Raw genomic sequence first — 26,353 nt, 5'->3', positions numbered from 1 at the left:
GGAGGTGTTTCAATTTCATAATGCACTAAAAGACATCAAATGTGAACTTGTCAACCCGTTTCTGTAAGCAACAGCCAGTCCCCAGATGATAGCGTATCTGGGTCTGTGCCAGCTGTGGCCAAATTTTAGTGACCTGAACTAGAAAAGCACTTTTGCTTGGTATTCTGAAGACTTTCCTGGATTTCACATAGCTTTAGGTCTGGCCTACGGTCTGTTATGTTTCAATAGAGCAGCAGTTTTAGTAGCCACGGATCTCTCTTGCAGGTAGTCCTTCCCATTAATCATGTGATCAATCCTGTATGATTCAGATCAGGATGTGGCTCATTCTGTATTGCAGTAGTAGACTATGCAAGAAGGTAGTTGGAACCCCCCGCTCAGCTCTGCCCCAGGTTCGTCATGGATCTCAGGAAAAACACTTCACCTCCCTATATCTCCGGTTACTCATGGCAAAATCCGAACGTGATACCAACCCACTTCCGGAGAGCTTGCAGATGAAAAGCCCAGAGCTCCAAGAATGCACAACTGTTACTGTGAATGGCTCTTCACAGGCTGAGAGGAAGATTCTGCTAGTGAAGAGAGCAGCTTAGTATAAAATATCTCACCAATATTTAAAGAGATGAGGCAGAAAAATAAGAAAGGTTAAATTGCAACTGTATAGTGTTTTCTTATGTCCAAATGCTAAGCATTTGCTTTCAGAACTGCTAAGGAATGGGGCTGTGGATGGAAAACAATCATATGTCAGGTAATTACATGCTGGTTGACTAGTTTGGTAGTTACATGTCCTTTGACTGAATTTGTATTCAGGATTGCACCTGGAAACTTGACCACTTCACAAACAATGCAGAAAAGTTATTCTGTACCAGCTAAGCCTGTGCTTTACTCCACCCTCCGTCAGTATTGCCCCATGACTGGGAATAACCTGTTTTAACCACAAGGTGAGATTTCCTAGGGTATTAAAACTGATGCCACAGAGCCTGTCCTGTGGCACTCGGGGGTTAATTTCTCTGAAGAGATCGTCTGCAGATTCAGTTCATGGGGAAAGCTGTTATACCCACAGCATCTCTAATGCTGGGATTTATTCAGGGCTTGGCAGTACTCTCCAATTTGAGAATCCTTGTTTAGCTTCAAAAATAAATAAAGTACTGAATTGTAGATGGTACAAAAACTAATGCTCTCAACCCAGATCCCTTAAAATTGATGTTCTCCACACTGCACTTCTTTTCTGGTTCCGGATTTATCAAAGACAAAGCGTGTTAGGAGACCCTGGCAGTTTGTCTAATGCTAAGGAGTAAGCAGCCTGATCCGTAGTGGTGCCAAGTTCATGCTCAGTTCGGCGGAGGGCTGGGGGAAGGGAGAGGAGGCTGGGGGCTTTTCTGAACTGAGACTGCCTGATATGACCTGTTATTTTGACTACAGTCCTGTGCCTTTTCATGAACCTTGCACCTGTCCTGCCCAGATTTTGAAGAGAGCTTTCTCTGAGCTGCAAATGCGCCCTCGCTGACTGATTGCCAAGTAGCTTGCATAGCCCACAACCAACATACAGATCCGTAACCTTCAACAGCTCAACACTTGTACCTGTGCATTGTTTACTGAAGTGCAGACCTGCCAGGTCGTATTCATTGTCTACTGTCAACCAGCCACGGTTTGAAATGAGTAATAGAGCACAGAAAGCAATAACCTGCCTGTTTGATCCTGACTTGTTTGGTAAATATGTATGTAGTGAGGGTTTCAGAGTTGCAGGGAGGAGAGGTACAGAGAAAACGGTATCAAGTGCTAAAAAGCAGCTGAAACAGTAACACTGAAATCAATCTCTACCAAGAAAGGACAACAGCTTTGCCGCAAGATGAATTTAGTAGAGCTATTTTCTGCCATGCTACTTTCCCTGTGACTTCCCCCGTGCACCATCTAAATACCACCCAGCCATGAGCCAACTGGCAGCCGTGGGACTCTGCTCTGGCACACTGGGCAGGGTTGTCCCACTCAGGAATGCTCCCTGCCAGACCTGCTTAATCAGAAGGTTTTTTTCCTTAATTGTGTTGCTCCCAGTCAGGTCTGGTAGGGTTTGAGTGAGCTGTAGCTCTGTGCGGATGTGCCCTGTTAAAAAAACAAACAAAAAAAGCCTACCCTTATTTCAAATAATCCACCTGCTGCTCACCCATTGAGATTGTGCGAAGTGGGCATAAAAAACTGTATCAGCTCTGGAAGAGTGGTATTTCCTTCATGCCTTGTCAGGAATGGGGACAAATCCAGTCTAATGAGGGTGGCACTGCCAGGTGGCACTGCCATGTGGCAATGCGAAGGAGCAAAGCAAAAAGCGAAAATCTCTTCAACTCTGTGGGAAAGCTCCCTTTGGACAGGTTGATTGAGAACTGGAAGTGCAGCCCATAGGGAGAACTGACCCTGAATGCAGGAGTTTGGGAGCTCTGGTTTACTAATGACCTTTTGGCAGATTACTTGGTAGAACACCTTGCCGGTGTCTTAGAACACGATTCCCACTTTTTGGAAACATTATTATTATTCATTTACCGGTTGCTGGAAAAATTATATAACCAAAAAATCTGTGCCAAGATTGCTTTGGAATAGAGAAGTGCTGTACTCCGGTGCCAGAAATCTCACAGACTAAACAGAACCCACTGGGAGCCCTTGCTCTATATGGGAACTCGTGTTTATTTTAACATGTAAATAAATTGGCTGAAATATGGGTCTTTTAAATTCTTTTTGTTTGTTATTGATGTGGGTTCCCAATGGGTGGTCTGCATGGACGGGAACCTTTTGAAGATAGCTTGAAAGGAAGTTGTGTCTGTCCCCCAAGACATTCGTCAACAGCATGGAGGGAGTTCTTACATGATCCAGCTTTCATCTTCTTTTCTCCTTGATGCCTAATCTACTGTTAGCAGGGAAGAATTAGGACTGTCTTCCCTGAGATGAATTGATTCAATTGTTTTCTCAAGCATAAAAATATTCAAGGCACACATATGGATTTTGCAATGTAGCTAGCTTGCTTGATGGTGCTGCAGTGTGCTGGGCAAGGCTCCCTGCTCAGAGATCAAGAGGTGGGTCATTAACTTGCAGCGCTATTTGGAGGGGAACAATCAGGCGGGTTGTGCAAACTCTCAGGCAGGGCAAATGAAACCGTCTTTAAGCAAATAGAAGAGCAAGAAATGAATGGCCTTTGTTAAGGAAAAAATGGAAATGTTTTCTAGTTAAACAAGCTGTCATTTAGGACTTAATAGCATGTGCGTGTTGGAGAGCCAACCCACATGCCAGCCGTGCTTTGGAATAAATGAGCGGGGAAGGGGAAGGGGAGTGTGCAGTTCCACTCCAGTGCTGGCTTTTTCATTGAAAACCTTGACATTTTGAATTGGTGCCCCAGCTGTTTTAAAGCTGGAACTTGGATCAGAAAGTTAATGCAAGTGGACTTTCATCCTTGTTTTCATCTGGGAAAAAATAAAGTTTGCAACATTTTTTTTTTTATTTTATGGTATTAAAGCAAGAGAAGAAAATTATATATATGTTTTTAAAGCTAAATTAAAATAGCAGGGAGATTGTCCTTGGCTGCTCTCCTCTTCCAGTGAGTGTGAAACTCTAGCTACCATTAGTGGTATCTTAAGTCATATGTGGACAGCAGAAAAGAGGCCCTTCTCTGTTCTTAAAAGATCAGCAGCATATAGGTCGTGAGCTAGTGAGACCCTGGATTAACTCCAGCAAAGTCCATGCAATTTTTTCTGCAGTATCTGAGCACTGATACTGGTTCTATGTCACACCAGAATAAGTCTTTGAAGACCAACTCTGATGCTAAATAAAGTCACCTCAACATTACTTCAGGAAATTATCTGCTCCTCATGAAAGAGGGCAAAATCTCAGTGCAACACTGCAAGAATAACAGTTAAAAATTATTATAGGGCCTTAAATAAAATCACTTAGTGCCAGATTATAAGACTCCTTAGAGGCACCGTAAGTTGTGCCTCATTGATTATATATCTTACATTTATATTGTGATTTTCATCCCATGGGAAAAGAGATTAGATGATAGGAATCATTTCACCCATCGCCAAAAGAAACTTTTGCAGAGGAACTCAACAGCTGCTCAACCATCTATGCCAGCTTTGTGCAGCATTTTCAAATCATTGATCCCAGTAGCCTGGTAGAGAAGGGCATTCCTTTCAGCTGTCTTTTGCTTTAATATTCTTGAGAGCTGGCTTGGGAGGTGGCATCACAGAAGAGGCTGAGGAAGAAAGTGGAATACTGTTGTGTATGAGCTTTGTGGAAAAGGAACTGGACTCCATATTCCTCTTTCATGGGCCTTAGCTTCCACCAGCCATGCCACAGCAGCATCCTGATTTTGGGATAGGAATGACAAAGCTACCCTACTCCAGGCAGTACGGGAAGTGACTATGATATGTGCAGGTTTTCATACTGTCTTGCCCCCTTTCATTACATGATGTCCCAGGAGACACTTATATTTCTAGTCTGGCCACAGTGACTGCTGTTTGTAAGTGCAGCCTATGAAGAGCTCGTTATTTTGCAACACAAACACTCGGGTGGGTTTTTTCAGCATGTTTTCATGAGCAACATGATGTTCCAGGAAGACTTTTAAGGAACTGCAATTGAGAGCCAAATTCAGCAACAGCATAAGAAGTGGGCAAGTCTTCTAAAGCCAAAAGAACCATGCTTGTATCCATTAGAGATGAATTGGCTCTTAACATTGACAGAAACAGTTTGCCTTGTTGGACAGAATTTACGACTGCTCTGATATGTACCAGGTCATTTTGTTTGTCATCTCTGGAGTACAGAAAAGACTTTAAATGGCTTCAGCAAGACGACTAGTTCTCTGCTCCCCATCAATAAGGCACAACTAATTTTTATATAGAAAATTGCCTGTTTCTTTTTTTTTTCCTAACCAAGACAACAAACAATATAACTCTGTGTGTGCACTATTCTAAAAATATCTCAGCTCTGCAAATGTGTCTCTGATGTGGGAGGAGAAGGCTTTCAATTTGCTGCACTCTTTGTGTGAGGCAAGTGAATAAAAAGCACCCAGCAAATACTGAAAGAAAGATTATTTTCCTAACCTTGAGAAGGAAGAGGGAAGGTGACGGACTTGTGCATTCAGGACAAGGCTCCCTTTTAGTAAGAGGCAGAATCCATCTGTATTTCTTAGTTACATGCTTCATACATAAACCACCAAGTGTGGAGAGATACTTCTGTTGGGTACCATATCTAGTGGTTTTATAATGTGCCTATTGTCATGGAAAACCCAGTGTACTCACTGTATCTATACAGGTGGTGTGAAAGAAGGGATGCTGAGGACTACCCAGACAGAGAAGAGCGGTCAAAAGTTACTAAGGATAAGCATGTGTTGAGCTATATTTCAGATGCTCAAGGAACATAAAGATGGAAGCAGTGGGGAGAGGGAACCCCCTTCTTTTAGTTCCTAATGCTTCCCATCTAACATGGAAGTAGTCCTCCTGGAAAAGCCTGAGACCATAAGCTTGTATCAAATATTCACAGTGTAAAGCTTGTCAATACTGCAGAGCAGGTTTACTCTGCACTGTGCCCCATGGTCCTGTCTCCTGGTGGTCCAGATCATGGGCTTAGCTGGAGCACTCCACACCTCCTTTCCAGCCTAAGCACTGCTTTTTCTTCTTGTGGAAACCAGAGCTGTCGGAGAGGAAAAGAGAAATGGTGCACAGCTAAGGCTGGGTCAGATGGACATTGAAAAGCTCACCTCCAAGGTTTAGCTACAAAATACACTGCAGCACAGCAGCTGACCTAGGTGGCAGCTTGATCGGAGTCAAGGTAGCGTGGCAAATCCTAGGACAGCTTACCCTGCTTCTCCTACCTCAGGTGTCTCTGTCCTGCTGCTGCTCTCCACCTGCATGCAAAATGAGGAGTATGCATGTATGGAGGGCAGACACTACTGAATGTCCTCTGTGCATCAGACTTGATTTGGTTGGGGAATGGAAAAAGATATGGGAAATAAAACCAGGACAGCCTCCCTTGCTGTGATAAGTCTGTTCTCAGGGCAAGGAAGCCGCTTTGTTGAGTAGGAATCTGCAGGATGAACTCGGAGGTGCTTCCTGTGTGTATTTGTTCTGCGAGTGGAACGTTTGCTTTACATGTTACTGACAATACAGGCACAGTCTGTTGACTTTTCCAGATGTTGATTGTCCTGCTTTGAAGCTTCTTCCTGTTGTTTCAGTTGTTTGTGTGTCTGAACGGTGGATTAGATGTACTGCTTGTTAAACAAATAATTAAACATTGAGAGATTTGAAATCCAGTATGTTTAATTAATGAGCTTTTCTCACTTGATGAAAAGGATGTGTACTTGGTTCATTACAAAACAAGTATAGTTTTTCAGTAGTGAACTGTTACGACAATTTGAAGTGTTTACTAGTTCATTAATTTTTTTTTCATTAAACCTTAAAAAAACACCCATGCAGAAAATCAAGGCTTCACACAACATTTGCTATGTAAACCCATTATTAGTGTCGTCTTGTGTATTGTCTCACCCACATTCTCCATCTATGTGCTTTCTCCCATCTCCTCCTCTGCAAAACTGTGCTGCCTTACAGTCTGGGATTAGAGTTAATTATTACTTTTAGATCTTGCAGTACTTTGGACCAAGGTCTGTGGTGATGCCCTGCAGTGCTGGGTGCTGTACAAGTGCAAAAAATAGCAGTCCTTGCTCAGACGAGTTTCAATAGATCTCATAAATACAGGCATCAGCTGTAGTGCCTTGTGACACCACTTAATTAACTGCTGCACTGACTTCCAAAACCGAAACACTCCTGAAAACTGTATCTATCTGCTTCATCTTGTGCTTTAAGTATAAGTTTTACCTCCAAGTCTGAATGCATTTCGTATAGGGCAGAGAGGAAAGCAGAGGCGGACAAGGGTCGCTGTCTCCCAGTCTATGGGGTTTGGATATTAAAATGAGCTGCTGAAATTGTCCCTTCCCATAGCAGCGGGATCGCAGGGTAGGTTGTGGACCACCACAGCGAGGTCCCCACCTGAACAAGCTGCCACAAGCTCAGGAAAATTGCGGGAGAGTGATTAGGTTGGCACGTTTGTACCTTGCGCACCAGAAGAGCCATCCAAATTTCTGTCACTGGCATCTCTCTCCCACAAGCTTGAGACCCAGCATTGCTCCTCCGTGAGGGCCACCTGCAGAGTGAAAGCATCTATGAGATCTTTTAATTATGGGTTTTTTTCCTAACCCAGACAGTTTAGCAGCAGGGAGGACATACTATTTTCATGTCTCTCTCCAGCAGCATCACCTGCTGGGGAGTGAGAGCAAAAAACGGGTGAGGTGGGCTCACCTTCCCACATGCTGCAGTGTCCAATACCAGCGAGGAGCCCATCTCATCTCCAATTTGGGGCAGAAAACAGAGGCAGAGGCCTTCAGGAATAAAACAAATCTTTCAGAAAGCTAATAAACACATAATACTAATGTAAATACCTCCTTTTCCAAAAGGCATTTAGGCATTTGCTTCAAATGGACTTGTCAGACTCCAATAAGCTTATTGATGAAGGAGGCAGTGAAAGAAGAAGGTCTTCAGCCTGAGCTTGGTTGTGGGCTCTAACAGAAATCCTTCCTTTGCACACCACTGCCTGCCCTGTAATGTGCTGCTGCCTGCTGCTACTGCGGAGCCAGTGCTGAAGCCGTAAAATCACCTTTTCTGGCCTCCAACAGCTCCTCTGGGAATTGAATCGCACCCATGCCCCAGCTTATTAAATCAGACGCTCTGGCACCGAGCCTTGCCGATGGCCCCCTCTGACATAATTAAGAGGTGTCCTTTCAGTGTGGGACTCTGCGGTACAGGAGCGGCTCCTCAGCTGTGGCTGGTGAATCACTGACTTCACAGTGGTGGCAGTTCTCACCTTTAACTACTTCTGAAGAGTCCTGGCACTCCTGTGTTAGTGCCATTGCAATTCAAAACGTATTTATGCTGAGGGAGTGGTAAGCCTGGAGTGCCTGATCTTCTCCTAACTCTCCCGTTCCTGGTTCTCCCACTTCAAAATCTTGGAGTTACGTATCTAGAGAGGAAAACAAACACCCAGTGTGATGGATCCCGAGGCAGGCTATCCTCCTGATTGTTTCTACCATCAGTTGGTTAGGGAGAGCATTTCACCCCACGAATGCCTGTGATGGTGTCCTCACTACAATAAAAATGGATCCAAACCATCCCCTTTCCCCCAAAGTTGGAAACATCAAAATATGTGAAAAGTCAAGATCCAGATTCTGCCTGGAGAATTACTACTCCCCAGGCAGATTTCTCATGTCCTCTCTCTCTGTTTTATGGCTTTTCCATAATAAATAGGGAGCAAAGGCTGAAAAAACAACATAGCCCATAATTTCTGCTCTCCCATGACTGTAAGCTTTAAGGAACAGCACCAAAATTGGTAAATTTACAGCAGCATAGCTGAAGTCAACATTTGACCCTGCATTTCCCCTGTCACCTCATCTTCCATTCCGATGACAAAATGTTCCCGCTGAAGCTCTGAGGAGCAATTCAGTCCACACCTGAGCGTGCCGGGCCGGGCTGTGCCTTTGTCAGGAGGGTTTGGTGCTGGGAAAGAGAAAGAAATATGTGTAGTGTGTGGCTTATATAAAAGTTGATGTTTAGACCAAAAATTGTGCGAATATCTGAGGGTGGACAAGGTGTGCTGCCGCGCTCATCCATCCCCGCAGTACCTCAGAGGGCTGGGTGCGAATGCACCCTAGGGTGTGCGGAGACAGGCACTGCTAGGGTCTCCTCTTTGCCTAATGCTCCGTTGGTCTTATTGTATTTAAGGATGGATTTCTTCAGCTATGATGTGGCCTCACAGCCCTGGCAAAAAAGCATCGTGCCGGTGGAGACCCAGCACAGCTCCCCTCATCTGAATGAATCTGCCCAGCAAGCCCAGAGCTGGGGTGCTCATTTCTTCAGGTGGTTCCCATTTGGCCTTTACCGAAGGGGAGGGAGTGTCGAGTTGCAATGGGCTTTTTATTTACATTTTTTTCAGCATATCTTCAATCTGACCAGGATGTTACATTTTTTGAGGCGTGTGAGCCAATGTCAGCTGAAGAGTCTGGCTCCTTTGGAGTGATTTTCAAAAGCAGGCCCTACAGCACAAGAGAATATGGGATTTGAGGAATGGAGGGACTTGTAGAAATACGCATTTGCAGGGCCACAGGATCCGTTATGCAGGCAGAGTGATACCTACATGGTGATAACGCACTCCCCAGAGCCCTCACACCCTCAAATATTTCATCGCTGAACCCTCAGCTTTGTCTTCCTGCACAGCCAGTCAGTATTCTTCCATCCAGAGAGGTGTGTGGCTTTGGAGGATCTATAATCATAGGTGAAATCATGCTCTGAAGTCATGCTTTCTGACAGGATTGACATCATGATTGACAATCATGAGTTGCTGTTCTTGTCTCTATGGTGGCAGAGCTGCAGTCTGAGCAAGTTCATGCAGAAAATACAGAGGGCAGAACTTAATAGCTATTACATATTGGGCCAGATCATTGCAGCTTTTATTCAGATTTTTTTTGAGCAAAGTATGTTATTTTGCAGTGGTGTGTTTGGTTGGAAATGGAGGCTTAGACCTCCTAATTCTAGATTTGCAATTTGAAAAGATGTGTTTTGGATTCTCGTTTTTAAAGGCTCACATCTAGGAAAGGGCGCCCACAATCATCTCAGTACATGCCACCTGAAATGGTCGATCAGTGAGCCACTGCACATACACGATGCTAGCAGTGAACCACGCAAGCTGGATGTGAAGCCAGCTAATATGAAGCCTATTCGACAGTTTTGGAAAACCAAGTGTGTCATGTGGATGTGCACTGGCAATCAATCACAGCTCTTAACAGATGAGCATCTCATGGTTCTAACCTCACATTGCCCTGTTGAAACCAGGGGCCCCAGGGGGAGTGTTGTGATGAGGAACTCATGGAGCTGTGATTCTCGTGACACTTCTCTGTCATCTCCCTTGCGTGTTGTGTCACTTGGGTGTGGAGCAGCCTCTGGTTAGTTCCAGTTCCTGGGTGCAGGCAGTTGCCCTCCTCTTGCACCCAGTCTTGCCACTGGCACTGTGGAACCACTACGTCAGATTCATTCCCAGCAAAACCCAAAGCAAATAGCTTTACATCAAGGATGAACCTGACCTTTCATTCTTAATAGCTCCGGAGGCAAAAGATCAGAGAAAAACATGTCAATATTCTTGACTGTATTGATGTTTGGTTGTGCACATGTCTTTCATCTAATAGAAGAGGTCTTACTTCCTCACCCTGAAGCTTTCTCAGCTGGGAAATTCAAACTTGCAATAAACTCATTCTCTGGTGGAGTAAAAGTTTGCTTTCTTCAAGGGGAAGAGAGAAAAATAGTAAAATAAAAGAACACAACCTAGCAATGCCATCCGGCTAACCTTGTGCAAGGGGCAGGGATAGTATCAAAGCAAAAAGACTTGCATGGCCTTCCTTTACCATGCATGCAGACAAACTGCTTCTCAAGCATTGCTCTGTGCTGTCTGAGTGGGGAACAGTAGTTGAGTAGTTAAAAGCAGAGTCAAAAGGTGGGTTCATTAAGTTATTAATAAAAAAACCTAAACCCTGCAGAAATCCAATGAGATGCTTGTCACAGCTATTGCACAGGTATTTCTTGGCTTCCACAATCCTAACTCTGACTGTTATGAGCAGTATCATTGTTATGTGGTAGGACCAGGGGATTTTCTCCACGCTGAGGACCAAGGAGGCTTTCCAGACCTGCCTCTGTCTCATCCAAAAATAGAGCAAAGCCTCACAGCTCCACAACAGGGAGTCATGGCCCATATACAGACCTGGGCCACAGGGGTTTGCTATTTCTGCTTGCTCAGCTGTCTTACATGGCCACTGTAGAGAAAGAGATACTAAAAGCAAGTGCAAGCAGCACCGGAGAAAAAAGAAGTGAAAGTGCAGTGCTCTGCTAAGAGAAAATGTTTCTCTCTCTGGACTATTTAACTCATATTAACCTGCAAAATTTGAAGTTTAAATAATAGGCAGATAATGCATTTGAGGTCCACAAAGTGAGTGGACTGGATATGTATAAAAGTTGGGAAAAGCTCGCTTTCCATCTGTAATAAAAATCAGTTTAAAGTTAATAGATCCACTAGCCACACACATGGCTTCACTTCTGTAGATTATTGCAACTTATATTTTAATTGGCTCTTCAATTTGCTTCTGGTCACTGATCCACGGAGGATGCTTGCTGTATCATATTTTGGCAGGAACTGGAGTGTGTGCATGGAAAGCAGAACCGGTAATATGTTATTTGTAATTGACCAGCATGACATCTATGGGTTTATCATCTGGCAGACAGCATGGCTGATTGCAGTGTTCACTGCCAAGAGACCCAGCTCTGGAGAGCACCGGGCAGGACAAAAGAAGAACAAGTCTGGGGTTCAGTTTTTCTTAGATGGAGTGTATTTAGTCCAGCTTTTTGTTAGAAGTTCTGCCTACTTTGCAAGGTGATTTTTTTGGATGGCTTACAGGAAAATTAAGTTTAGACATACTGATTTCTTCTGGTATGACTATTGCCGCAGATCTAACTGAAAAGCCTTTACCTTTCGGGCTGGGTAGGCAATGCTTTTCTTTGCTGATCACTAGAGGGGGTACCATCCAGCATGTAAACAATTATCAGGCACTTCACACCCTTTGACAAGTCATTGCCCCTTTGTGCCTTTAAGTATGCCCAGGTGCCCACTGGAGAAGGCCTAGGGAGACACACAGCAGGAGGGAGATGTTGTTTGAGACTCCCTATACCCTGTCCCATATGGATGGGGATGTGTTTTCCCCTTCACAGTTTTCCTTAACAACCTTCATGGAACAGAAACAAGCAAGGAGACTGTTTTTAAGGAAGAATCCTATTTGTGATAGATAATAACATGTACGTGTGTTCAGGTAAGCACGCAAACTTGCTTCCCCAAGGTGGTATTAATTTCAAGCCTTTGCAAGCTCAGAATTGCCTGGGACTGTGTTTGTGGCGATGCTGGCTCCACCTCTGCCAGGGATGCCGCTGTTCCCATAGCAACTCACCGTCTCCCGTTTTAGACTTTCCCTTCCCTTTGATGAGACAAGATAATTCCCAGATACAGAATGAGCTAACAGCATCCAGGTGCAGTACAGTTTGCATTAACACTTGTTTGGGAGGAGCATGCCACTTGATACTTTCCCACTGCAGGCTGTTGCAACCACCATCACTTGGCCTCCTCTGCTGAGAGTGCTTCACCTCGTAGCAGGGAAGGTTTCCAGCCCACCTAGTGCTCCAGGGTATCAGTGAGAAAAGGCAGGACTCTGCAAAGCTCATGCACACCCAGGCACCGGAAAAGGCTGTGTCCATGGCCTGTTAAGTTTATAGCAACCATATCTAGTCTTCAGAATTTTTCTGTTTCTTGCCAAGACTCTACACAGCAGTTATTGCTGTACAATGAGCCATCAGACCCCAGCAGCTGTGATCCCTGGGGCAAAAACTGACTTCCCAGGATGCAGTGACCCACCATCTCTACAGCAAGGCAAGACAGGCCCTCTGCTCTCCTCACCCTGATGTTGAAGGCTGCAAGGGATTAGAAAGGTACTCTTAGTTTTGAAGAGCAGGTAGAAACACAGGGGAATATAAGATTTTTTTTTAAATCAGATCATGGACAGTATGGTGCTTTTTAAACAGCTCTGTGCAGCTTCCTTTGTATTTCTGCAGCGCTCTCTCTGTTGAGAGATGACTGCAGGAGAAGGTCAAGTTAGAACAGTAACAGCCCAACAGGTATGTTTCTGCTAAAGCCTTTCTCGATTGCAACCACTGCTTCAAATGACTTAGATGCATGCTGTCCTTTTCCCCTACAGTTGGCCATGGGCAGAGCGAGGGTGATCGTATGGTTGTCTCAGATTTCCACGTCTTCATCAGAGACAGCTTGCAGCACATTGATCTCATGAAGAAAGAGCACCCTGAGCTGCCTATTCTCATTCTGGGGCACTCCATGGTAAGCACCATCCCCTACCCCTCCCGGCAGCACCCAGGACACGTGCCGTAGCACAGTGGTACTCCTGTGGATGGCAGGAAATAACTCAGCCCACAGCAGGAAAAACAAAACTACAAGCAACCTTCCCTTCCGCTTCATTCACTGACTGATTTGCCAGCATGCCGCACCCCACGAGATCTGTCTTGAATATAGTCAGTCCTTAACTCTTCTACCCGGATCATGGTCCTAATTAGTGCCATTTGCAACAATGGGCCTATTTTTTAATAGGACCGTTCATTCATACCAGGTACATGGTAAGTCCCACCACCTCCCTGCAGCATTGGGCTTCTCCTTTCATTTTAACCAGTAACCAGGAGGTTAAGCCCTCCAAAGCTTTGTGAGCGGCTAGGAGATGAAGCACAAAAATACCCTGTAGCCTCATTCTGTTAAACAACCTAACAGGAAAATGTACCAGGGATTAGGGCTGCAAAAACAAAGGCACTGATTTGGTGAACAGATCTGAAGCCTGATTCTGATGGCACGGGCCAAATCCCTTTATTCAAGCTAGCAATATTCCCACTGATGTCATTGATCTGCTCTCCCTGCCTTCCTGGAGGAGAGGAAAATGAATAAGTACTTTGGGATTCAGCCCATGCTCAGATAAACAAGTGTTCTTGCATAAGAAGGCATGGCATGCTCTGAAGTGCTTGCTGCGCTCCAAATCCGCTGTAACAAGGAGCTAATTTCCCAGTGAGGTCTTTGAGATGCTTCTCGCTGCTGCTCCATTTAACAAGCCCCTGGTTCTCCAGCAGCGTGGAAGTTCACCAAATATTTCCCTTGGCAACTAATCCTCTGCAAACTTTCCGGAGCAAGCCAGCCAGATCCCTTCCGTCCCCCACCCCTCACGCCATCAGCCCCTGTCCTCATGCAGGAGGGCTCAGCCTGGCTGGCGTTCAGCTCTAAACCATGGGCTGGGTGTTCGCTGTCAGGCCCTGGGCACAGCGCTGCGGGGCTGGAGGGGCTGGGGACACTGAAGAGGAGAATATTTAACTTCCAGTAATTCGAGAAGTTTTTTGCATGCCGGTTGGCAGCACTGCTGTTGCCCAGGTTACCAGTGCCACAAGCACGGAGCAAGCCCAGCTTCACAGCATCTTCCTGATGTAGCACCAGTCTGTCACGCTGACAGAGCCTCAACTTATTTTTCAAGTCCCACCTGAACTACCACTTCAGACATTTTCTTCTTAGTCCTTTTAACTGAGGAGGACACAAGGCATCCTAGGGAGCTGACAGACATTGCACAGAGAGTTGAGTTCAGTGTGACGTGAGGGTTTATAGCATGAGAACAGAAACTAGGTCTCTTCTCCCCAACAAAACCCAGACATTTCTAGTGCCCCTACTCCTCCCGCCTTCCTCACTGACCACACTGCACTCTCACTGGGGCAGAAATAATTTGCTTGTTTGGACTAAAACCCTTCCAGTGACAGGATTACTATACAAACGAGATGTTGACACCTGTATTAAGCTGTGGGCTGTTATTTTGCATTGCAGGGGGGAGCCATCTCCATTCTGACAGCTAGTGAGAGACCCAGTGAGTTTTCAGGCATGCTGTTAATCTCTCCTTTAGTGGTAGCCAGCCCAGAAGTCGCCACTCCCATCAAGGTAAGAGCAAACCCACGTTGCACCTAGTCACCTCGCTCTTCCGCTGAAGGAAACGCATTAAGACCTCTAGCCTTAAAATGCAAAACGCTGCTGAGATCTGTGCCACCTGGATGCTGGTCAATACTTTTCTTCTAAGTGCCTCCCCCACAGTCCCACCTACTTTTCAGAGGGGAAGTGAATCCTGAACTCATCCAGAGAAACTTATTTAAATGAGAGTCGGATAACGATGCTACCTCAGGAGGTGGTAGCAGACTGTGCTTTCTTCACCACACCCTGCAGCAGCCCACACAGTGCCGTCCTTTCCCTTCCTCTCCTACAGTTTTCTTCCTGACTCATACAGAGTCTGGTATAGTTGCAAACAGGCTGCTGGCTAAGTCAGGCCAGGGTTATTTTTGGCGTTTGGGGGATGACCAATTTCTAAACAAAACTAGAGCTCTTGAGTCCCAGGAATCCTTCATGAGCTTCAAAGGAGGCTTCCAGCTAAAGCATCCCTGCCCCAGCAGTGTCTCATTTGGCTTGGTACCACAGCCGCTTCTTGTCTAGACCATCTTCTTTGGTTTGCATTTAGGCTTTACCCCCTCCCATTCACATCTCCCTTCCAGAGCTTTTTCTGATCCAAATTGGCACTGCCCAGTTTTCCCTCCCCTGGGGAGGCTCTGCAAGGCAACTGACCCTTAGCTCTCCCCTCCTTTCTGGATTTTTAAAAGAATAAACAGCAATCCTAAAAGAAGCTGGGAGCAAAGGGAAGGACCAGCTAAACCAGCAGGAAGGACAGACCATCTCATTCCCACAGGACTCGTTCCTTTATCCTTTCTCCCTAGCTTCTTCTCCTAGGGCTAGCTTCTTGTTTTAATCTACTTCTAAGCTATTTCTCCTGCTTTTTTTTCTTCTGAGAGAAAGGAAACAGATTACCTCAGCTTTCAGCATAATCCTGTCGCACTTTCTGCTGTGGCCAAAGCCATCTACTGACCTCACAAATTATTACAAGCACCAAAGGGTGCTTTTTAATCACCTCACTCTTCCACTGAAGGAAACGCGTTGAGCCCTCTAGCCTTAAAATGCAAAATACTGCTGAGATCTGCACCACCTGGATGCCAGTCAATATTTTCCTTCTAAGTAAGTGCCTCCCCCACAGTCCCACCTACCTTTCAGAGGGGAAGTGAATCCTGAAGTCGTCCAGTCCAGGAAAACTTATTTAAATAGGAGTCAGAGCACCGAAGTGTGCTTTTAGGAGGCTGGTAGCTGATTCTTCACGGGTGAGGCTATACCTGACTCAGCATAAGGGTCCCATGAGCACCAGTGCCCCTGTTTTTTCTTACTTTGGAATGGGAAAAAGAATAAATATTAAGAAAAAAAATAATATAGGGTCAGAATCTGAGAGACACTGTTAGCCTTCTGTTTCTATTCGAGTCAAGGAAAATATGGGAAGATTTTCCTTCTTCTAGAGCTACACCCTTTGCTAGATGCTAAGCCCTTTCCGAAATAAGGACTTACCAGTTCTGTGGGAACTCGTATTACTGTAGTCTGATTTCTTGCAGATCTGTACCAGATTGTTGCTTTATTTCAGTGTAGGAAATCCTAATCTCTAACACTGAAGTATTTTGGAGGTGTTTATACAGTCTCTTTCCTAGAGAGTCTCTCACATGCAGTAATACAAGTGCACAGTGAGTTTCTTTCTCTTTCAAATCTATTGTTGCGTCTCAAAACTGATAAAAAATTAATTATTCCTGAAATATCTCTGCTCTGTCAAATTTAGTTGAAATCAGTCCTGGAGTTGAAAAGGTATTTGCAAGGGTAAGGAGTGAAAACAGTGAGTATTCCTGTGTAAGCAAGCCCCATTTTCCCATAAAGCTGAGCTGAAAACACTTGTGTGCTTTTTTTCCCTCTGAGAGCCAAAAAAACATTTCATTGGTGCTTGTGCCTCTGAGGCACAAAGGCTTTGGTTTTCCCTTGGAACTGGTATGACTTCTCGGCCCTGGGCCACTTCCCAAGAACCACTGCATTCATCCCTTTGCTGGGGAAGTTTCCAGCTGAGCAAGAATTTACCTTGGCCTAAACAAACGAGGGCTCAAGGCAACAATAACAGTGGGCCAGATTATACACTGGGTCCTTCAGTCTGTCTTAAAAATACCTTCCCTCGCTGCTGAACCAGCCCTGGCAGCAGCAGAAATGCAGTGCGTTTGCAGACTACGTGCAGGAAAATCAAATTCTGCTTTTTGCAGAAACACAATTTCATCAATGCTCTATAAATCCTGTGTCCTGATAGAAGCATCCAGTTGCAAATCCAATGGAGAGAGAGGGATCTTGCTGCCTTCCCCCTTTTCTTGTCAACTAATCTGGACAAAATTCAGCTCTGAATCTTCAAATTTTCAAAGGATGCAAAGAGACAGGAGTCACATATGCAGAATAACGGTAAAAGAGTACCTCCCACTACATTTCTGCTATTCAATGCTTTGAAATCAGATGGGCAGGATGACCCCTTAGGAAATATTCCCTAGTGATTAATCCTGTACTAACCCTCAGCCTATTCCTTAAGGACTCAGTACACAATATTCTCTCTTTACTTTTTGTGTTTTCCATTTTGCCTATTGCTTTCCAACCTAACTGGACATCACATTGTTCCAGTACCTGAGGGTCTCCCAGTCATTCAGCCTGAATCTGCACCCAATAACAGTGCAGAGGACCGTTTCTAAAGATACAGTCAAACTGGAAGAAAGTACCATATTAAAACCTCTTATTTTGGCTTTGCTCTGCTCTGTCCAGTTTAGCAGAGATGTTACTCATCAGGTTCAGGCAAACGTATATGAATTGGTTTGGTATCCAGGTATGGACACACTGTATCTGACATATATCATATCATATCATATCCCTGATATCATATCTCCCTGATAACACTGTTCAGTTGGTCTCAACCTGATCTCTGTAGCTCATCACAGTGTGTCTTCCAGAGACTTTTCAGCTCAGTCAGTTGAGCCTGGCTAGCTTAACCAGTTCAAACATCACATTTTTGTAAATCCAGCTCATTTGCAGCTGAAATAACTAAAGGGCATTCACACAAGCAGTTCGGCAAGCAGAGGTCATGGGAGAAATAAGCACATCGAGGTGTGGAAGGAACAGGGATTGCTCCATTCAGAAGAAAAGTGTCTACACCGTGAAGCATCCATATAGTTAAACTAATGCAAAAAACATGAAATCAGCTTTAAGTTATGCTTCCAGTCAAGAGGCAATGTTCATCTATTTCACTCTTATTCCGAGATCTTTTTCATAGACAGGGAAGGGCTGGATTTGAACACTGTTAGTATTTCGCACACCTGCGGTGGCCTTGAGCAGCTCGAATAACCACTGCTCTGTAGTGTCATCCTCAGCCCAACCAGTAATAGCCCCATCATTGCATTACCCGTTCTTGATCATTTGAGAGCTATTGTCTCAAGAACCGACACTGCCACTTTGAACCAACAGGGAGATAAACTCTTCATGTATCCAATATAGCCAGCATTTCAACAACACAGCTTTTAATTAAAGTCTGGCATGTCACAAACTGTATCACAGTGCTTGCAAAATCAGTGACAGCCCAGGGGAACCTTCTGAATTTTTTATTATAACATAAAACTTGATTTTTCTGGCCATGACCTTGCCTCCAAGAATCATCAAAATTACATCCGAATTTTGTGGGTGTACTACATGTTGGAGGGAATGGGGCATTTCCTGCAGATCTGAAGACCCTTTGAAGGATGGTGGCAGAGTCCTTTCACAATCAGTCCTATAGACCAGGGTTAGTTCTGTCTGTGCATAAGTAGGAGTTTTTAAGCATACAGGGAGTATATATATGTGTGTGTAAGTACATCTGACGTGTCTATGTAGAAGGCCTGGTGCTTCTTTTGTACAGCTGAACACCAGCAATGACTTCACTGATATCACCAACCCGGGACGGTACGTGCTGCTGTACTTGTGGTCAGAAGCCAGCCCTATCTCTGTGGCAGTTCAGCAGCCAGCTTGTGACTCGGTTTGGCAAAACTCCAGATACGTGCAAAAACTTCAAGAACATTTCCAAAGCATGTCACGGAGGCAAGGTCATCAGCAGGCTGTGGGGTTGGGTTGATAAGCACATATCATTCAAACAGAAAAATGGCCATACTGAATCTGACAAAAGCCTGTCTAGCCTGTCTCCAACAAGGAAGAGCCTGAGAAAGAGCATATATGTAGTTCCCCTTTCCTTGTCACACCTTCCCCGCCTTCAGCTCATCGTTAGGCTGGTGTATTGTTGCTCATATGAGAGGAAGATTCAAATTTATGCTCCTTCTGCAAAATCCCTATTGCAGATCCTTGGGAATATAAATTTTCACACACGTACCAAGCAGACACAGAGCAGAATCCCCATCAAACTCATGGCTTCTTCTGGAATTTAAGAGTGTGTATTATGTCAACTAACTTCCTTCTTCAGCCAAATTTAAAAGTAAGCAAAGCACCCATCTTCCAAAAAACATGCCATCTTTTACTCTTTTATGTGTCATCTTGGACCTAAATATCTGTGGCCTTAATACCAACATATCGATTTTGTGGCCAATACTGTAAACAGATCTTGAGAGAGCATCAGCTAACCTCTCATGCCAAGGTATTTCCTCTTGAATAAGCAATCATTAGGCATAAGAACTCACCCTAGCTCTTAACTCAGGCTCCAATTTTAGGACAGCCTAATTCCCTGAGGTTGTCGTGATAATCTTTGGAGACAGGCACTTCCAGACCATTATTTGGATGTTAGAGGTGTTCTGGGGGGTGTTTCTCTCACTCCCCATACTCTAAAGAAAGCCTAGGACAATTACACTTCTAAGCTAAATACCTCAGCTAGGTGTCTAAAGTTACTTGGCATATATCTGGGTCATCGTAAGTGGCTGGAGAGAAGCAAAACTGTTAACAGCATTGTCAGTGCACAGAGTGCATAACCTTGCCTAGGATTCATGAAGGTGCATTCCTCAAATCATCACTGCCTCCACTTAACACAAAACAAAGAAAACACCATTCCTGCTTGTTTGCATCATAAGCTCATACTTGCATTGGTGTGGATATGTTATTTTACTAGCCTAACTCCAGAGACCTCAGCAGAAATTAATTTTGCTGACACAATGTCATAGCCAGTGCGGGGCTCAATATACTGGTAGACAGTGACACCAGTTCCCAGTCATATCCACCCCAAGGTACACACGTGTTCCCAAATCTGCTGTAAGTCTTTACTGCTTTTCACTCCTGGATGACTTTGACTTCAACCCTGCATTATTCCTCTAATATCATAATTACTCTGTCATGTATCATCTGTGATCTGAAATGTCAGGGAGTGCTTCAGAAATGATTACATATCAGCAGAAACAGAGAACATAGGTGACAGCCTACCTGCAAGTGTTAGCTGTGAACACGAAAGTGCCATAAAACAGACCAACAAACACTAATTGCATATTTTCTGACTTAAGTGGTGATCACTTAATTAAAGACAGCTATCGAAGATCAGAGCAGGACCCTGGTATCAATGTGCTTGTAGTGCTATTGAAATGAAAGATGTTACCCTTTCTTCTGCCAGCAGTTTCAAGCCTGGGCTGCTGACTGCTTTTGTGTTTCGTTCCCAGGAGACAAGTGAGCAATGGATTTTCTTAGCCCATGCATGTGCATTTTGCTGTTGCTTATTTACAGGTTCCCCGGAGAATATGCTTATCAAAAAGAGTGCAGCCTAGGCAACTACTGCAAATTGCACCAAACATCACTTATGCACTGCAGCCTGAAATCAGAGCTGTGGCAGCAAGGAAGGGCAGTAAAACAGCAAAACCCAGCCCTTCTGAGGGCTGGAAATGGCTTTTTCCTATCAAAAAGGGTAGGAGGAGAGGCCCTTTTAGAAATTAACTTGAGAATGAGAAAAAGGCAAAGTACAATGAAGTTGCAATGTTGCATGTGGACAGACAGCTGACGAGATTTCAGGCTAGCACACCCACTCCCTGATCCCAGGAGCAGTTTAAACACTTTCTCTTTAAGAGAAATGTTTTAAATATAGGACAGATCTTTCTCCAGTGTCAGTTGACATTTCTCAACTATTTAACTTCCATGCTGATTCCCATCAGCTCAGGATTTGGCCCTCTGTGTTATCTCTCCTGCTCTAACTAGCTCTTTAACTGCTTGCTTTCCTCTCCCACAGGTTTTTGCAGCGAAAGTGCTCAACTTTGTTCTCCCAAACCTGTCACTGGGATCAATAGATCCAAATGCAATTTCCCGGAACAAGAAGGAGGTGAGAACCTTAATGCCATTTAAAGTCACTGCATAGTCAGTATCTTGTCCCAGTCCTGCCATTTCTCTTTAAAAAAAAAAAACCAAGTGCTTTGCTAAATCATGAGGGCAAGATCTACGCTGGTGTAAAAAGGTAAAACATCTCTGAAGTCAGTGGAACTGACTGCACATAGGAGAAAACTGTGGGAAATCAGCTGTTCTTCCCTTTGGTGTGCCTTGCACCGGCAGCCACTCTGGGTACAAGACGTAACAGAGACCTGTGCTATGGTTGCGGTGGAAAGCACGTGGGAACCCTGGTTGTCTCTGCTGCACCACCACCACTCATTACAGCAGCAAAAACCAGCTCATACAGGTTGCAAACACATTGCTAAAGTCAACTTTTCCAACCCTGCTCTTTGCAGTGAAACCGTGCAAAACCCTACAGTCCTGGAGATTTGTTTTCCTGTTTACCAACCAGGATCACGTTGTGCCGAATGCATTCAAACAGAGGAAAAGTGCATGCTTGCCCCAAAGACCTTGCTAGAAGGTCTGCTGGATCACACGCTGGCTCTGCTACAGCCTTTCCAAACAAACGATGTATTCGTGCTGCACCTGAGAATAACACTTAAACGAGCTGCAATTAAAGCAGCCGTTGTAACAACCCGGTTCCAGCTCCACTGCTGCGACTGTGCATGGAACTGTTCCAGGGTGAAATTTTTGTAGTGTCACCATAGCTTGGGACTCTTCTCCCATTCATACCCACTCCTAGTAATAACGGCTGCGGCCTGTTCATACCATCACTGCCAAAACCAGATGTCATTGCAACTGCTGCAACAACACGTAACAAGGCTTTTTCCTTCTCACTTTTGTGGGACGAGTGAAAGGAGAGAGACACGAACTGTAAGTGAATGAAGATGCTTTGGCTGGACCCAAAACACTGGTGCATTTCAGAAATCAACTTGAATGATAGAAAATGGCACCCAAGGGTGTCTCAAAGCAGGAGAGTTTCACTGGTGTAGTGGTCAGTTGTTCTTGTGTTCCCACATCAGCTTGCATCTCGCTGACAGATGCTGTAATTTTTCCTGCTGTTCATGCAATGGTTCATATCTTAAGTAGAAGTTAATGAATTGCCTTCCTCCGGGGAGGCAGCTCAACTGGCATTAGAACTGAAGCTGAAAGGATCAGGAGCAAAGACAACGTCAGCGGCTGCGTGAGTGCAATGCATTCAGCCTCAGCGTATCCCACCTCTTTGGCTCACCCATTCAGTAAACTGGAAAGCAAAGAGTCTCCCAGAATAGCCTCAAGGCTTTCAGGGTTGTTTCTTGGCTCTGCCAAAGAGTTTTTTGGTCAAACGACTTTCAGTTCACTTATCTGTGAACAGAGCATAACATTTCACTGGGTTGAAGGCGGAAAGATTCAAGGAGCTGAGAAAAGGAAGACAGAGTAGGTCCTAGGAAACTGTCAGGACTAGCACGGAGCAAGTTCATGTGCATCCACTGATGCACTGTATGACATATGTTCTTAAGTACCATATGAGGCTGCACAAAATATATACTTGGGAAGAAGGCTGATTCCCGTCAAGCTATAGAAACCTGTTCTTAATTACATTCAGCTGCCATAACTTGTTGCATATAGTTCAGAGAAAAGGTTTAAATTACACAGCCAATTCACTAAAATCACACAGAGGGAAGTTTTCACTTCGGCATTTGTATTTAGAGGATAAAAGCAATCAGTGCTCTGGAGGAGGAGAGGAATTTGAAAGTGTTACCCCCTACCTGAAGAGTGAGCGTGGCTGGGACGTGCGGGTCTTTGCCTGCTTCTTGCACTGATTTGTTATCTGGCACTTGAACTCTGTGCTGCAGCTGGTCCTTAAGGGTAGCAGTTTTAAATACATCTCCAACAGTTGGATCCTCTGCTGGAAGATGCTAGTGCTGCACTAAATAGCTTTAGAGGAGAAAAGTGATGATGTGGGGACATCCTGAATAATAATGCATTTAGAAAAGTGTCAGTGAGCTCCCTTAGTTTGGTGCACAATATTGACTGAGCATTTCCATGTTGGGTTGATGTTAGGAATCACCACAGCAACCACTGGACATAGTTTATAATAAATGCTGTTGTGTTGTCTTTCTACCCAAATATTTGCTGCTGCTCCCTCTGCTCTATGATGCTCCAAGTCTCAAGAGCTTCCTTTGAGCATTGTTTTTCCTCTGCCCTTTCCCTTTCCATGGAGCAAGAGAAAGCCTTTTGCAGTGGATGAAAGTGTAGGTCTGCTTCATTACAGTCTGCTTATCATGGAGTAGTCTTCAAAATGAGGCAACAAACCCCTCCTTGCTGTGCTGCCTGCACACCTCCAAGTGAACACACAGCTGACATAGCAGCTGTGGATTGCGATGTAAAGCGCTTTCCTGACCATCTTCAAACGCCAGGATTTGAGGCTCCAGGCACTTACTGAAGATAACACAGCATCTCAGTCCTCTGGCTGCCTCTAACGCACACTCCACCCTCCTTTTGGACTCAAGACACGCAGCTTCAAAGCACACAATGTGCTGGAAACATCCATTATTTATATGTTAAACACATTCTCCTGCCAGACCAACTTTCTATTCTCTAGAAATATTTTTGGGACATCATCCAAGAATTTCCTGATGAGTTTGTGTTCCCAGCAGGCTGTCCTCAGGGTGTAGGGACTGAAACACAGGATGGTATGGAGATGTTTGTTTGATCTGCTTGCTATATCAAATGCAAGAGACACAAAAGAGAGCAAGAAGCAACCTTAAAAACCCAGTCCTGTTATTCCAAGGAGGAATAACATCACAGGGGCAGGCACCCCTTTACCCCATTAATCTTTGTTAGCTGCCATTGGTTTCCGTGGAACAGTCCCCCTGACTTTAGTCTTGTTCCTGCAGAGTCCACAGAGGATGAGGCTACAATTACCTTGTAATGAATTTATTTCTCTGCAAAATGCAAAGGGAAGATGCAGACCTCTAAGCAGGAGAATGTAACGCAGCAATTGCTTCTGTCTTAGAATTACATAAAGAGAAAAAAGAGCTGTTGTGGTGGACTCTGCAGAGCCTTCGCTGGACCGCGGCTAGAAGCAGTCGCAGGCTTTCCCAGGGTCACCCTCACTTGCTTGCCCCTGCTGTCTCAGAGCTCAGTGCGCCAACGGGAGCTCTGGGCTTGCAGGGTTTGCAGTTTATAGCTTGCAGAATATAAAGCCCATTCCCTACCTTTCCTTCTTTCCCCAGTAAGCCGCTGCTTTGCACTCGCCCCATGCACTGAACATTAATTCTGACAAGGATTCCTTTTCATTGACTGGGAACAGGATCCTCCCCCTGCAATCCTGATCGATCTGGGTTGGGATTGGGTTATTATTTTTTTCCCCTCCCATCATCTACACAAAAATATTTGTTGGCTGCTCAGTAGCTAAAAAATCCCTGTTCTTTCAGAAAAGAACAAGAGAAAGAAAGAAACCCATTAGGTCATTCTCTTAGCATTTATGGGGCTGGGGACGGGGCCAGCTCACATGAATTCATCAACATTGTTTTACTCCATGGGAAGGGAACTTCTGTCAATCCATCCGCCCACCCCTCCTGATTCCCCCCCCCCCCCAAAGTCCCTCATTTGTTGCCTTCAATTAAAAAAAAACCCTAAAAAATAAAAAGAAACCCATCTCAAAGCGGTGTTGCTTTAGCGCAGCACTGTGACATAGATCCAGACAAGTAACTCCCAGATTAGGCTGAAGCCAGTTGCTCAGTGCCAGTGCAACACGGTGGTTTTGCTCAAAATGCTGATGAAAAGTCAACACATTTGGCTGAAAATATCAGGGTACACCCAGCTGTCAATGGGAGAGCTGGCAACACCACACTGGGCAGTCAGTATTTTGAAAGTCAAAGCTGAACTTCTTCCATGAGCGCGTTCATGAGAGGATGCTTCTTTCTAAGCACAGGCAGCTTCTTGTGCTTTTGAAGTACTTTGCAGAGCAGGGAAGGTATGGCAGACAGACAGGCGGAGCGGTGTAGGGGATGGAGGACGTGGGTGGAGGTTTCTGCACCAACAAGCTTGTTGGGCAGTGGGAGGGTCCATGTGGAGCCAAGAGGACCACGTGCTGTTCAGCCTCTCTGCTTCCTAGGGTCTGTAGCAGGAGCAGAGGACGCTCAGCATGTCTTAAGAGTGGATCCTTTTACCTTAACCGCAATCTCATCTTTGCAGTGGCCTCTTAGAAACAGTGTTTTCCAAACCCTCAGCGTGCATGGGCACTTGCTTCTTTGAAAGGGAGCTACTATGCATAAGATCGTAATATTATGAGCTGTGACGAGAGACCTCTATCTTTGTCTCCATGCCAAAAACTACCCCTCACTTCACAGTAGCCATGATCTTGCACAGAGGCCAAAACACAATGATGCCCTTAATCAAATACTGGAAACATCTGCTGCATCCAAGGGTCCCTAAATGAGTGCTACAACAACTTGAATTTCTTTGGTCCAACTCCAGCACAAATTAGAGTGGCTCTACAGCTGTCACTCCCTTGACCATCCTCAGCGCTGTGGGCTGGGACTGAAGGGTGCCAGCCGCTAACAGTCCCAAATTCCCACCCACTCCTTCCCCTTGCTGCACTCGCAGATAGGAACCATGGGTTAAAGCAGCAGGAGATGGTGAGCACTGGAAGCAAGAAGGTGATGGGGAAAGACTTGTGAGCACCAGCATGCCTCGCTGCCAGCTCCGTTTCCAGTGCTTTGTGCTCCAGCACATTTGAGATGACAAGGAGGGAAACTGGCTTTACGGCCCCTGGCAAATTAATGCCCCCAGCCGGGAAAGCCCCACCATGTAGTGTCCTTCTGCCACCCTGATAATCTCATCTCACAGGGAGATGAATGCAGAATCCACCCCAAAGTCTTTCTGGCTTCTCGGTGGGGACCAGGCAGGCCATGCTGTCCTGCTACAGTGCATGTCTGTGCCTATGCCTATGCATAGCTACATGTCCCTGGGGTGGCCTTCTGGGTCACCTCCCACCCGTGGTCCCCTCAGGGCAGGCATGTGCAGCAGCAAGAGGGCCTCAAGTTTCTGCAAAGCAAGGGAGAATTTGAACAGACCCCACTGCCTGCAAGGAGAGGAGGAGACTGTTTTCGGCTAACCTATAAATAACCATCATTTCTATAAACATCTGCCAGGGTTGGGAGAAACTGGAGGCTGTGCCAGAGACCAACCCATAATCAAAGCATTCTGGCAAATACTGAGATGGCAGTGGCTGTGTGGGCCGTCTCCATGTACAGTATACAAATATTTACTGTAGATTTGCCTGCTGTGGTAACTACTCGTTCCTAGCAACTTTCTGCACCACCTCTTGTACATTTTTATCCTCTCACAGTCTGGCTGAGCAAGTTGTTGACTTTGTTTTTTTGCCTACCACCTAATACCATCATTTGCTGCCTTGTCTGTGCACACTGCACCCGGAGAGGACCCCTCAGCGTAAGAGTGC

General features: G+C 45.2%; 1 protein-coding gene across 1 annotated transcript in view; it reads left to right on the top strand.

Annotated features, from left to right (window-relative positions):
- The window catches only part of MGLL (monoglyceride lipase), a 64,442-nt gene that overhangs the window by 36,125 nt on the left and 1,964 nt on the right, over positions 1-26,353 (top strand). The window contains exons 4-6 of the mRNA XM_050904693.1: positions 12,860-12,996; positions 14,524-14,634; positions 20,810-20,899. Coding sequence (XP_050760650.1) covers positions 12,860-12,996; positions 14,524-14,634; positions 20,810-20,899 — 338 coding nt within the window. The remainder of the gene's footprint in view (positions 1-12,859; positions 12,997-14,523; positions 14,635-20,809; positions 20,900-26,353) is intronic.

The sequence above is a fragment of the Gymnogyps californianus genome, chromosome 13 (genome assembly GCF_018139145.2).
Source record: "Gymnogyps californianus isolate 813 chromosome 13, ASM1813914v2, whole genome shotgun sequence".
NCBI lineage: Eukaryota > Metazoa > Chordata > Aves > Accipitriformes > Cathartidae > Gymnogyps > Gymnogyps californianus.
The sequence above is the reverse complement of the archived record's forward strand: the minus strand, read 5'-3'. Positions and strand labels throughout refer to the sequence as shown.